Raw genomic sequence first — 14,680 nt, forward strand, 5'->3', positions numbered from 1 at the left:
TTATGACATGTTTTAGTAAATGATTTACGGTGTAACACCGAGGGTGTTACACAGCGACAGCTACAGTCGGTAGGGCGGCTGACAACATACTTCACGCGGAGTCCTCTCCGCGGGAGATGGAGGTGCCGCAGGGATGTGGGGGTGCCATGAGGGATGGCAGGCGGCAGCGTAGGATGGAGGTAGAAGCGCAGCGGATTGGGACAATCAGATGACCGCACGGCACCGTAAAGCCACAACGTTAAGAGTGCGGGAGTGGGGGAGACAAGCTTCTGTGGGGATTTGATTTGTTTTTACAGTGAGTGGAGCGAAGCGTCCGGCCTTCCAGACGTCTTAATTATAGCATTACCGTTCTATCATCTATCAGTGACCATCAACTCAAAAAAAATCTATCACTGACCGATACAAGGAATTTTTTTGAAAACACAGCGGAGAAAATACATAAACGATTTTTTTTTTTTTTGCAAAACGCATAAATGATACATTATAATAGGCACTTGTACAATGATAAGGGACCTAAAATCTCCAGGGAAGAAAGTAAAAAACCGGGGGGGGGGGGGGGGGGGGGGGGGCGGGGGGGGGGGGGGGGGGGAATGGGTCATCTAGCTGAATGCATGTTTCAAGCAATGTAAAACCTCACTAATTTGCCAAAGCAGCAGCAGGATGCCTCCAGCATTGTCACTCCTCTGAGCGTTCGGAGCCCTCGTCACTGTCGTTGCAAGGGACGGTGTAGTGGATCACGACGCGGGCTCCGGACGACAGCCTGCACGAAGGGTTCAAATCACAGCCCTCAATACCAGAAGGATCGGACCACACGCCCGGATTATTCCACTGCGTCAAGACGACGACGGGGCCAAAACAAGAAAAAGCATCGATCGAGTGCATACCGAGCACTGACAAAGAGTTCACAGTAGGTTCAGGTAAGAAAGGCCACGGGCGGCACTTAACTTTCCTCGATCTTGACGAGCTTCTCCTCCTTCCTGAACGAATCCGCCCTTGTAGTTGTAGTCGCGGACGCGACCGAGGTGTCGGCGAACCTCCTGCTCCCGTTCCCGGAGGCCACGTCGCAGTCCTGCCGGGCTGAGGAGCTCCGCCGGCAGTCCGAGACGGGGGACTTGAGCGAGTCGCCCTTCGGGTGCAGGAAGGATGACAGGATTGGCGTCCGGGGGAGGCACCTCGTGCGCGACGATGTGTCGTCGGTTTTATCCTCTTCACGCCTTGTGCAATCTAGAGCGTCGCCGGCCCTGCAGATTAGTTCTAAGTGTGAGAGCATGTTCCACCATAGTCCATAAAACGAAAATAAAATCAGAAATGCTATACAACACACATGTGTTTTAACAAAAAAAAACACATGGATTTTTTTTATCTCTCTCCCTCTATCTTTCTCACCGGCGACCACCGGCGCTGGCGACCGGCGAGCTCGCCCCGGCGCCCGCGCCGGCCATGGCAGTGGCGGCGGCGGCGGCGGATCTATGATTTGTCCTTCCATAGAAAAAAAAATTGTGATCTGTGATCTGTGGAGGCTGGAGGTAGAAGAAGGGTGGAGGCTGGAGGATCTTAATCCTATGGTGCAAAAAAACTCATGTGTTGAAACTGTATAAAACACATGATTGTATAGTAGACAGACTCAAATAAAATACATATACCAAGCACAATCCTAGGCCATCAAAATGTTACTGCATTCATATGTCAAGTGCACCATATGGCCAATCTTAAATGAAGTCGCAGCTCTGTCAGATAAATTTTGGGTTTTTAATTGACTGAAGAAACCATGATCTAGTAGCAATGCAGATGAATGGAATGGAACCCACTGTCTTCTTAGTTGCAGTATTTTCTTTTAGAAATGGTCCCGCCAATAGAATGACAGCTTGGAAAGATACGATACAACTGACTGTTCATGAGGATGAACCAACAGGATCACTTCTGTATTTCAGTAGAGCAACAGGAGAATCTTGCCTGGCAACCAGCAACGTGGTCCTATACATCTGACAAGCGGCTCATGTTGGGAGAATGAGGGGAATTTCAGAAGTGGATTGGTGACAGCAACAAAGTGACCGAAAGAGAATTCACCCCTCCGATCTGTATTTTCGGTGACATCTTTACTATACTAAGCCGCTTCACCATAACTAGTCATGGCCCCTGCCTAAGCATAGTATTATAACATTCAGATAGATTCTAAGAAAGTAAAATAGGAAATGGATGAAACAGAGAGATTGTAGTGTTTTGTCATGTTGCTCCACGCCTTATTTACAACCCTCTCATTACCAATCTGGGATCCTGCAGACCTCAAATTCTTTCCCGGCAGGTAGATTCCCGTACTTTGCTATTTTGTTTGATAGATACATGCCAGCTACATGCTGGCATTATATGACAACCGTACAGTGTTTCTGGTATCAACCTGTTAGTGTTAGGCAACTGCAAAAGCAATGGTCCTAGCGTTCATAAATATTCTCCAGTACATGGCTCTTCTCCAACTCTTAACTCTCTGATCCCAGCCTAAAACAGACCCAACCAAATTGCAAAACATATATGCAACCAATAATGTTTTGCGTCCCTATCAGCAATTAGTCCAAAATTTTGGATTCAATGCCCATATATCATTGGATCCACTCTTGATGAGAAATAATTTTGGAAAAGGAAACATAACTAACAAAAATCAAATTGATAAGCTAAAAGCAAAAGGACAAGCAAACTCTGCAATACATAATAGTATGAAGTCATGGATTAGAAGGTCTCAGACAGTTGAGCCGCTCTAGCTAAAAATTTTCTTCAAAACTACAGCCATTAAGTATGTCATGGAATTATGTATGGTTTGAACAGTTAGTCTATCCCACATATTTGTGTGTACCCAGAAACAATATCCAAATATTAATTTATCTAAGCACAATATTAAGATCATAGAGTGAAGCACTGAAGCTTACCTTTCTGCATTGTAGGAAGAAGACCGTTTAAGCACTGAATACCTCTCAGCTGGAACATCTCTTTGCATCTTAGTCTCAATAAGGCTCCCACTGAAGTATTCCTTTTCTTCTAACCTCATTCCCATTAACCTGGGATTTTCTGACAGGTAATCAAGCTCACCCATCATCATAGTGCGGGAAATTAACGGCGAGGGGAACTTCAGGTTTGGGAACCTTGGCTTGTATGTCTGAACGATTCCGGCATTTTTACGATCTTTCACCGAAAGTGAGCCACAAGTGATGAGCTGCATCAGTACATTTGTCGGCTTTAGCTTCGGGCAGGTGGGCACAACAATATCCTCCTCTTCAAGAATCCGAAAGCTGTTCGTCACATTATCCGCTCGTATCAACGACTCTAAACTCTCAGATTTGGCACGGGTCGACGGTATGCTCAATGGAGTAATACACTGGTGCAGGAGTTCCCTGGAGATCCCTTGGAGATCTGCTGACCGGCGAGGATGGCTTTGCCGATACTCGGTAATTTCACGAACGACAGCATCATGATCTGTGCTCAGACTCTTCTTGCGTATCTCGGGTGCTCTGCGGCCCAATCTTCTGCCAAGATCATCAGTTTGAGTTGCAGCATCCATGCAACCGGTGGGCTTGTAAACTCTGAACTCCACTGGGCTCGCAGACCCGCTCGCTGGCAGTTGAGTCCTCTCATTCCTCTGGGGCTCCTCCGACTGCTGTGACATGGTCTCCAAGGAGCGATCCCTGCACGGAGAGGGGGTGTCATCCTCATCTTGTGAGGGCACAGACGGTGACCGTCGGGCCTTGGCTTCTCTAACTATCACGCTAGGAGGGGACGATGGGTAGGAATGATCTCTTGGCAATGGCTGCCGTGCACCCTCTTTCGGTCTGCTCGGTTGCTTTTGGTTGCCGTTACTGATAGTGACAGGGTAAAATGGACCTGAACAGCCAGAAAATACTAATCAGCGAGCAACCAACACTGTCACGAATTGAGTTGAGGCATTGAGCACTGAACTTTCTAATCCAAGTTCAGAAATAAAAAAATGCGAATTCAGAAGGAAAAAAATGCTCACCTGAAGGGGATTGGTCCACGAGCTCGGAGCCCTTGAGCACGTACTCGCCGTCGGTCGCCGCGACGACGAGGTCATCCTCCGAAAGGTCGTGCCACACGAACCCATTCTTGTAGCTCCTGAAAACCATCGACTGACCAATCAACACGGAAGCACCCAAAAATTGGCCAAGAAAAGCAGCTCAAGAAAACGTCACGGAAAACGAGCAGTTGCAGTACCTCTTGCAGGACCACGAGTACATCGCAGCCATGCCCTTGCCGCGCACCATGTTGAGGTGATTAATCACATCTGAGACCCGCCGGCCGCCGCCACCCCAGAAAAGAAAAACCATCGTCGTTAAAACGAGTGCTGGTAGAGAAAGTGGAATTGCGTGCGAGGTCGCGTCCGCTTACCCTTGAGGTAGAGCCCCTCCGGCGAGGCCAGCGGCACCTCGACGAAGTGCGGGTGCTCGAGGTGGCGGCTCCGGGTGAGGTAGTACACCACCGGCACCTTCCGCGCCGCCGCCGGCCTCTGTCGCTCGGGACTCCGCGGCCGCCGCCCTCGGCTCTCCATTCTCGCCCAGCTTCAGTTTCACGCTCCTCCACTCCTAGGAAGAAAAGAAACTGAAGTCGCGTCAGCAGCAGGAGAAGATGGCAGGAAAGAATCCGGAAAGCCCGCTTCAGTTACATCACATCAAACGGCGCGGCGGCACAAAATACAAGCATAGCATAGCAACCTCCCAATTTCCCATCGAGTAATTAAATAATAAACAAAACAAAAACAGAGGCGGCTGCAGCGAAGTGAGGGTACCTCGAGCTCCAAGTCCAAAGCTTTGAAACCATGCCGAGATCAGCGGGCGGGTGCCTCCGGAACCTGCATTCCCCGGCGCATGAAGGCGGCACCGAGATTGGAACTCGCCGGCAATCAGAATTGGGACGAGAAGAGAGAGAGAAAGAGAGAGAGAGAGAGAGAGAGAGAGGTGGTATAGGCGCGCACGTCCCGGCAGGGTCCTTTTCGGGCTCACTGGCGCGGGCACATGAGGGGACGGGACACCGGGGAGCTGATCCTGATCCCAAACTTTCCTCTCATATTTTTGACGCGGGAGCAGGCGATGTGACCACAGGAAGGGCCAAGCGGGTGCGTACAAACAAAAATCCTCGGTTGGAGCTTTCCGGCTGGTAGGAGGGGGAGGGGGAGGGGGAGGGGGAGGGGGAGGCAGGCGCGGACACGCAGGTGCTTCCAAGCCTCAAAAGGGTTGGTTGGTTGGTTTACAGCGAGGCGTGAGGAGGATGCGTGCTTGGGCGGGAGGAGCACGAGAGGGAGCAGCGGGGCGGGGAGGATGTGATATGCGCGACGAGACGAGCTCAAGAAGGCAATGACGGCATTGAATCGGGGCGGCCGAGCTGGGCACTGGAGCAGGGCGTAATGGCGGGCACGGGCCTGCAAAACGGGAGCTTTTTCGGGCGAGCGAGCAGGGAAGGGAATGACTTTTTCCGTGGGCCGAGGCGGGAGCCGCCGTCGACCTCTCGACTGCGAGTCTGCGGCCGCGGCAGCTGCGCCTGGTGCGCGTCAGGTTAATGGCGGGGAAAGGGGAAAGAGGGGGTGGGGGCACGGGGCAGGCAGGGGCTCGAGGTGAAACGACAGCAGAGGCGACTAAAATTCCTATCATATCGAAGGGATGGTTTCTACGTAAGCTTTTAAAATTTTAGTCACGTTAAATATTTGACATATACATAGAGTATTAAATATAGATTAATTATAAAAATAATTGTACAACTTATGACTAATTTACGAGACGAATCTTTTAAGCCTAATTAGTTTATAATTTGGCAACGTTGTGCTACAGTAACATACACTAATGATGAATTAATTAGGCTTAAAAATTCGTCTCGCAAATTAGCCTTTATCTATATAATTAGTTTTATAATTAATCTATATTTAATACTCTTTATTAATATCTAAATATTTAATGTAACATAAATTTTAGGAGCCACCCAATAACCAAACACTCCTGGCGCTGGCCGGCGCAGGGCGGGCAGGGGGATAAAGCAGCGGGTACTGGGACTGGCACTGGGTGAGCTGGGAGTGACGACTGCCGCAGCAGGAGGCGAGAAGAGAACAGTGGAGTGGAGTGGAGTGGACGGCAGTGGCGCCGGGCGGTTTTGGCGGGTGAGACAAGTGTACGAGGGGGCGGAGCTGGTGGCATTGATTGCGCTAGCGCCCGTCGCGCGCGTCGGAGGGGCGGGGGGCGGGGGTCGGGCAGCGGGCTCCTTGCCAATGCCTTGCCTAGCCACGGAGCGCGGAGATCGGCGGTGATTAGCAGGCATCGAGGACGGGGCTCGACCATGGCTTGCAAACACCGGGCACATGGACCACCCACCCTCTGGGTTGGTCCCTCAGGATTTTTGCCGTGTGGAGACGTGGATTGGTTGGTTGCCGTCCGCGTCCGGCGTCCGGCGTCTGGAGCGGCCGGGCCGGGCCGCGGGGTGTTTCTCGTCTCCTCTCATCTCCGTGGAGGTGCAGGCGAGCAGCACGGCACGCACGGGACAGGAGACAGTGGCGGAGCCAGAATCACAGTCAAGGGGGCCAAATTGGTCAGATTGATCATAGTTTAGTGGTCCATCAGCTAGTACTTACTAAGGAGAAGGAAGCTTATTACTACCCCATCATCATCATTACCTCATAATTGTGTTTAGCTCTGGAGCGAGATAGGAATGTTCCGGTGTTTGGCTAGAGGATACGTGGAATGAACCGTTCTAGTAGAGAATCACCTTGTTCGCTGGTTGGATTCAGCCAGACTTATTCAACCAGCCAATAGTATTTTTCTCTCATAAAAAATCAGCACTAGCCAGCCCAAACCAGCACCAGCACCAACCAGCGAACACGCTGAATGTTTTTCTAAGATGTCGTCCCTTTCGTTCCCCCATAAATGACTAAATGCGGTACTTTCTTCATCTTAAATTATAAGTCATTACAACATTTTTAGTGAGTCAAATCATCTCAATTTTGATCAACATTATAGAAAGAATTATAAAGATTTATGACATCAAATAGGCATACTATGAAAATATAATTAATAAAGAATCTAATGATATTTATTTGATATCATAAATATCATTACTCTGTTATATGAATTTGGTCAAAGTTGAAATGCTCAAAAAAAAGGTTAGAATGACTAATAATTTTAGACGGATGGAGTATCATCTTGCCCCTTTTCGACACCGTTGGTCTTTGCCCTCTCTTCTTCCTGCTCGCTTGCTTTTGCCACACCGGCTATGCTCGACCTCCTCCCCACCAGCTCGGCCTTCACCACAACACCCACTCACTGAACCCCTTTGGCTCAGCAGTGGTGTCCACTCGCTCGCTTCGCACCACAAGCTCGGCGCAACGGTGGCACCTGCCTGCTTCGCCCCTTCGGCATGACAGCAGTGTCCAGACAGATCCGCCCCACCAGTTCAGTCCCTCCGACCAAACAACTAATTGAGACTGTTCAACACAAATCAGCGCCCTGTTCGCTTGGACTTGTTTGGCTGATAAGCTATGACTGAAAATATTGTTGGCTGTTTTGATGTGAGAGAAAAATATCGTTTGTTGGCTGAAAAAATACGGCATATAAGTCAAACAAGCCGAAGCGAACATGGTGTTGCACCATGCCGCCCTCGCCGCCACCAGGCGTTTGTCTCCGACTTGAGTCGCCAGAGCAGTGTCTAGACAGACCCTCCATAGATTTTTCAGCGAGGCCCCCACGTTGTCTGCGCTGGCGACTCAGGCGGCTCTCCGACTATGCCGCCACCAGGCGTTTGTCTCCGACTCTGCCTCCCTCGCCGCCGCCCGAGCTGGTTGTCAGAGGCCCGGCAAGGAAGGTAGTGGCGGGGCTTTCTTGCTAGAGAACGCTTCTCTCGTGGAGGCCGCTACATCGTCGATCTCTTGGCGATGTCCCCGAAAGCCATGGCGTTCGTGCCGCAGTCTTCAGATCCGGTGGTCGGGGTCGTGGATCCACCTCCCCGCGGCATGAAGCTTGGATGTGCGGCGGCTGTGCGGCGCGACAGCACGGGCCCGGGCTCAGGCTGGAGCACGGGCGCGGTGACGGCGACGTGGGCACGATAGCGGCAGCAGCGCTGCTCTGGCTCCGGCGCGGGCACAACATAGCTGTTGTTCGCGCTGCGCGGTGGCAAGGCTTCCCGACGACGGTCGCGGCTGCCTGTGGTCGACAGGATGTGTGGATGGTGGTGCCAGCTGCGGCTTGGGCGGTAGCGGCGTGGGTTCACATCTCGTTCACCGGCAAGACCGTGGATGGTTCCTATCGGTGGCTGGGGTGCGACGTTGGCGAGGTTGCTGGGCTAGGGATGCTTCGTTCCATCCTGGGGTGGTCAGTGCTGGTGAGGATGACAGTTGTCCTCGACGACCGACACTACATCAGATTGCGCTGTTTTGACAGCGCTTGTTTGTTGCAGCAGCGTCAGCTTGTCCACGGCGTCTCTCTGCAATCGTAGCCACGGTGAGTGTTGGGTTCATAAACCCAGGGTTCCTCGGGGACCGGCTTCCACGCCAAGGCTCGGTCCAAGTAGACAGCACGTAACTCATGGACCAGCCCAAGAGTCTCAAACGACAGGCCAGAAGGGCGGCCTAGTCACCGACCGGAAGGTCTAGCCGAAGAGGAACAACGCCCTCTCATCGGCTACTTCGGCTCACCTCTCCACCCGGAGCGTTCACTTCGACTCCAGCCGCCACCGAACGGCCTCTCCGATCGGAAGGCCTAGCCCAAAACACTACTTCCGACTCTGACCTCGCGTCTCTGACCGGGGATCGTAGGAACCCTGCTCACCGCTCTTCTCTGATCGACACACTCAGAGCTGACTGGAGCCATCCGACCGGGGACGCCCGCTCGGTAGGAACCAGAAGATGTGCGGAGGAAAGCAAGGCAAGGCTCATAAGTCAAAACCACTGTACCAGGGACCATACCCTGCACGGAATAGTACTCTACAGCCACCCTGACACAAACAATATTGTAGGCGCCGACATCTCCCTCTACAGTATTATAGGAGCTGCTAAAACTCCTATACGGTAAGGCTCCCTACATGCCTCTGGGCATCGATAGCGGTATGGACGCCAGGATTTACCGTACAGGGTGAACATAGCAATACTCGTCACATGCCTCTAGGCATCAAATAGTATTTACAGGTACCGACACCCACCATCCCTGAAAAAGGCAACACAACCTCCCGTATGCATCTGACATTCTATAGTGACATCAACAGTGTTGTAGGCGCCTACCATTATCTTGTATCCGTCGGTGTGGGCAACAAGGCTCGGTAGGCGTGGGCAACAAGGCTTGGTAGCATACATACCCTCACCCTCTCACTTGTAAAGCCATCCCATTTATCTATAAAAGGGGACGCGCCCCCTCCAATAAAGGAGAGAGCCCTTGTTGAAGATAACAAGCACCGATCAAGTTCACTAGCTCACAACCACAGAACTGTCGGGTTCGTACCCTAAGCACACTCTTAAACACTTAGCTCATAGCGTAGCTCCTGTCGCTCTTGGCCCTTTTGACTGGAGCCGAACGGACCTCTTGTACACTCCATCTTTCTCCTTCTCGTTTGTAACCCCACTATAAACTTCGAGCACCTGGGCTCAGGAATAAAATCACTGACCGACCCAAACTAGACGTAGGGCACGTTGCCTGAACCAGTATAAATCCTGTGTCATTGAGTGCTAGGCCACCTCCGATCACAACGTACGGTAAAACTACAAATATTCACTAGTTGGTTACTTTCTACACCGATAGTTAGCGCCGTCTGTGGGGAGAACGTTGTACGTTCAACACTTTTTGGTCATCGGATGACCCACTTTTCCGCCACCCTCGCCGTGGCGAGCTCGGGCGATACGATTCACTTTGGCTCGCTGGAGTTTCCCGCACTCTCACCCGCTGGGATGCGGGTTTCGCCCGTGTTCGAGCCATCCCAGGCCTTCCTCTTCGGAGGGCTGAACTTCATTGCCGACCGGCTCGGCGTGCTACATCTCCACGAGGAGGCTCACGTCCCGGCACCCGTCGGAGGAGCGCCCTCCATCTACTTCGAGACGCTCGACTTCGACGACGCAGCATCTACGCTTCTTTTCGAGCAAACTCTCTGCTCAAACCCCGCTGTGAGTAATATACACGCTATTATTTACTTACTATTCTCTATCTTCCGCCGATTACCCAGCGGAACCCCATTGTCCCCAATGCAACCGCTGTACGACCGGTTCCCCTACGGCCTTGCGTCTTCCGCGGACGCATACACCCCGGGGCTCCGAAGGATGACTGCGTCACCCCCTCTCGCATTCGAATTTGTGGGAATGGCGAGCTATGCTCCCACCTGTTTCCTCGACCTCATGGATGACGATGGTGAGAGTGACGGCTCCAGCATTGACAACATAGCACCTAGCCACCGTCCGTCTCAGGAGTCGCCATGGCGGACCCTCTGGGACACCCACCGGTGGAAGTGGAGTCCTTACGGACTCACACCTCTCCGAACCCTCACGCGGAGACCCTCGAGCTCACACTTGAGCACGGGGAGGAACTACGACAAGAGTGACTGCATCAGCCACCAACTGCGTCGGCATGCCCGGCGCACCACACTGCGCCCCATGCGCATAGACCGGCGAGCGGCGCCCGAGGGCACACTCGTCAGGTCTAGCATAACACCATGGACAGGGGGAACGATCCCCCGCACTTTGCTCGGACGAACCAGAACATCGCCGCTGTGGCAATGCTTCTACGCGGCCTATCCGAGCCGAACAACCCTCGTGAACAGGTGATCCACTAGAACCTCCGGGCACTAGTGGAGACCGCCACCGTTCAACAAGCAGAGTGCTCCATATCACGATGCTGACTCACATCCTCACTGTCCGCTAGGGGAACGAGGACGCGATAAATGGGTCGCTCCACCCGATCGCCGCTACAATCGCCGAGTGCGGCACAGGAGGCCGCACTGGCACCTCATCTTGACCCAGCGACCGCTTGAAAGGTCCTAATGGCTAGAGGGGGGGGGTGAATAGCCTAATAAAAATTTCTACAACACCACTTAACCAAATGGTTAGACAATTATGAGGCGAAGCGAGTGTTGCGCTAGCCTACTCAAAATGCAAGCCACCTACCACAATTCTAGTTTAGATAGTGTCAATTCACACAAGAGCAATGACACTACCCTATGTTAGTGTGCTCTCAAAGGCTAACTAAAGAGCCACACCAACCAAGCATGCAAGCTCTCACAACTAGCTACACTAAAGAGCTTGTCAACTAGTTTGCGGTAAAGTAAAGAGAGTGATTAAGAGGGTTATACCGCCGTGTAGATGAATGAACCAATCAATCACGAAGATGAATAACAATGATGACCAATCACCTCGGAATCAATGATGAAGACAATGATTTTTTACCGAGGTTCACTTGCTTGCCGGCAAGCTAGTCCTCGTTGTGGCGATTCACTCACTTGGAGGTTCACGCGCTAATTGGCTTCACACGCCAAACCCTCAATAGGGTGCCGCACAACCAACACAAGATGAGGATCACACAAGCCACGAGCAATCCACTAGAGTACCTTTTGGCGCTCCGCCGGGGAAAGGTCAAGAACCCCTCACAATCACCACGATCGGAGCCAGAGACAATCACCACCTCCGCTCGACGATCCTCGCTGCTCCAAGCCGTCTAGGTGGCGGCAACCACCAAGAGTAACAAGAGAAATCCGCAGCAAAACACGAACACCAAGTGCCTCTAGATGCAATCACTCAAGCAATGCACTTGGATCACTCCCAATCTCACTATGATGATGAATCAATGATGTAGATGAGTAGGAGTCCTTTGGCTAGGCTCACAAGGTTGCTATGTCAATGAAAATGTGCAAGAGCTATCCCTTGAGCCGGCCATGGGGCTATAAATAGAGCCCCCATCAAATAGAGCCGTTATACCCCTTCACTGGGCAAAACGCGTTCTGACCGGACGCTCCAGTCGTGTTGACCGGACGCTGGACCCCAGCGTCCGGTCGCTCGCAGACGACCACGTGTCCTGATTCCAACGGTCACTTGACCTGACCGGACGCTCCGATATAAACTGACCGGACGCTGAAGGCCCAGCGTCCGATCGTTTCCAGTAAGCTCCCGAGCATGACCGGACGCGTCCGGTCGAATGTGATCGGACGCAGCCAGCGTCCGGTCACATTCCAGCTACTGTGACACCGTACGTCAGCGCGACCGGACGCAGCCTGCCAGCGTCCGGTGCATTCAGATCTAGCGTCCGGTCAGTTGACCGACGCTGGCATCTTTGCGACCAACTCGTTTTCACTTCTAACTTTTTCACCCTTGCTCCAATGAGCCAATCACCAAGAATTTTGCATCCGGCGCAATAGAAAATAGACATTTCATTTTTCCAAAAGCGCCGAATCCCGCCTCGCAAGCTCGGCGGGAGGGAGAGAGGGACCCAAACCCATCTCAACCCTGCACACACCTTGTGCACAAGTGTTAGCATATATTCACAAATATTTTCAAGGGTGTTAGCACTCCACTAGACCCTAAATGCATATGCAATGAGTTAGAGCATCTAGTGGCACTTTGATAACCGCATTCCGATACGAGTTTCACCCCTCTCAATAGCACGGCTATCAAACCTAAATGTGATCACACTCTCTAAGTGTCTTGATCACCAAAACAAAATGGCTCCTATGGTTTATACCTTTGCCTTGAGCTTTTTGTTTTTCTCTTTCTTCTCTTCAAGTTTAAGCCCTTGATCATCTCCATGCTATCACCATTGTCATGCTATGATCTTCATTAGCTTCTTCTACTTGAAGTGTGCTACCTATGTCATGATCACTTGATAAACTAGGTTAGCACTTAGGGTTTCATCAATTCACCAAAACCAAACTAGAGCTTTCACCGCTCCGCACCGACCGCCTATATTTGCATGGCTCAGACCAAACCGAGACACACGCAGCAGCGACCGGAGTCCTAGCCCTAATGGCTCGGGACCGTGGACCTTTGTCCATAATCCCCAACAAATGCCGCCCCCACCATGCTCTGACAGTGGCCGGGGCAAAGGCAAGGCCAAGCGCTAGGATCAGGATGAAGGCCCCTCCACGTAGAGGGGGAAAGGAACAGAAAGAATCACCGCTGACCGGCCAACTCCACGTTGGTCGCCACGGCTGATCATGCGGGCACGCAGCCCCAGTAGAGCCCTTCTAGCCACTTCCACGACCTCATGGAGAGCCCATGCACCAACCACGACTACCCCATAAAACACCTCTACAAGGACTGCTAGCTCCTCAAGCACCTTCTACGGCAGGCCGACAGGCCGAAGAAAGAAAAAGGCAAGGAAGCAGCAACCAAGAAAGGGGGTGTAGCGGGCTAGGACGCATACCGACCGAAGGACGACAATGACACCCATCTCTTCGAACTACTAGAACAGCTATGTTGTTTCTCCTAAGCTTCAATCTTACCATTGTTTACTTATTATATGCTCCTACAAAAGCACCCCGACCTGAACGCTTTTCGGCCTGGGGCACTCGGGGGCTCCACTAGGGTACACTACTATCAATATGCTTAATGACTACCTCCCTGTTTTGTTTACATATGGTGGAATTCCTTCCTACCCAACCGATCACACCCTGTCTTTCCCTACGGTTACGAGCAGCCAAGCCTCACAGGCCATGCCCTGGGCTCCCAAGGTCGCGGTCTACGGGACAAACGGGCAGGTACGAGAAAGAAAGAATAAAAAACAAAATTATGCTAAGGGAAAACTAAGGAACGAAAGGGAACAGGCTCCCCTGAATGGAGCAATTCCATCACAGAAAACAAAATCGACTGTAGTCATTAAGCACATAGTAATATTTACACGGGATTCCCCCACAAACTTAAACTTCTACCTTCACTAAACTACTTATATTTTGCAAGTTATTAGACTGGCCCGATGGCATCTGCTATCGGAGCGACCGATGGGGGCGCGGGCTGCTCACTCCCCAGCGGCACGACATTTGGCTCGGTTAGGGCCGGGGTGACGTTCACCTCCGACCTAGGCTCCACATCATCTGCATACTGGGCAGCATCTTCTTCGTGAATGCTTCTGGCCATATCTTCACGACGAACGTCCATCACCCACTGGGTAGAGATTGGCTCCGCCCCCGACCTTGCATGCGGTAGCAAGCCCTCCCCGATCGACTAGATGTCCTCCGTGCTCAAGCCTTCAGCATACCCGCTGCAGATGGCGGCAAAGTCCAGGTTTGGATGGTGCGTCGCCACCGATGTCAGTACCCCCGACGCCCCATAGAACAACTCACTCCTGATAAGGTCCCGAACCACATCCAGGACCTCCGCCAGTTGGACCGTAGGCGCGCTAGTGCTGGGCGCTGACCCAAAGACGTCCGAGACAACAAGCTGGGCAACATTGCGGATCTAGTCAAGATCCCCCTCGAGAGCACATCGCTCTTCACGAGACTTGGCCAGTACCTCCACATTTCGGCTGAGGGTCGCATGATCGTCTCTAGGTCCTGCTCTGGCGTCTTCACCTTTCCACTCAGCTCTGAGAGAAGAGCGACAAGCTCAGGAATAGGCTGAAGAAAAAAATAACAACGAAGAACAGAAAAAGCACGTACCGACGTGGAAGTTCTCAAGGATGGAGAGATCCTCTGCCTGTCGGGCCGCCTACTCGCGCAATCGGGCACTCACGTCCTCCGACTC

General features: G+C 52.1%; 1 protein-coding gene across 3 annotated transcripts; it reads right to left on the reverse strand.

The window, feature by feature from the left end:
* Positions 1-591: 591 nt before the first annotated feature.
* LOC136473965 (protein SOSEKI 3-like) lies at positions 592-5,457 on the reverse strand. 3 transcript variants are annotated; one of them, XM_066471598.1, is made up of 8 exons: positions 4,973-5,456; positions 4,787-4,849; positions 4,390-4,583; positions 4,216-4,285; positions 4,001-4,116; positions 2,919-3,867; positions 885-1,241; positions 592-760 (listed from the first exon to the last, which is right to left on the reverse strand). In XM_066471598.1, the coding sequence occupies exons 3-7, from the start codon at positions 4,547-4,549 to the stop codon at positions 941-943; spliced, it is 1,596 nt and encodes a 531-aa protein (XP_066327695.1). In that variant the 5' UTR covers positions 4,550-4,583; positions 4,787-4,849; positions 4,973-5,456; the 3' UTR covers positions 592-760; positions 885-940. The 3 variants fall into 3 exon arrangements, with proteins under 3 accessions (XP_066327695.1, XP_066327688.1, XP_066327681.1); XM_066471591.1 differs by having other exon boundaries at positions 4,390-4,599; positions 4,787-5,457; XM_066471584.1 differs by having other exon boundaries at positions 4,787-5,456.
* Positions 5,458-14,680: the final 9,223 nt, after the last annotated feature.

This window comes from Miscanthus floridulus, chromosome 1 (genome assembly GCF_019320115.1).
Source record: "Miscanthus floridulus cultivar M001 chromosome 1, ASM1932011v1, whole genome shotgun sequence".
Classification (NCBI taxonomy): domain Eukaryota; kingdom Viridiplantae; phylum Streptophyta; class Magnoliopsida; order Poales; family Poaceae; genus Miscanthus; species Miscanthus floridulus.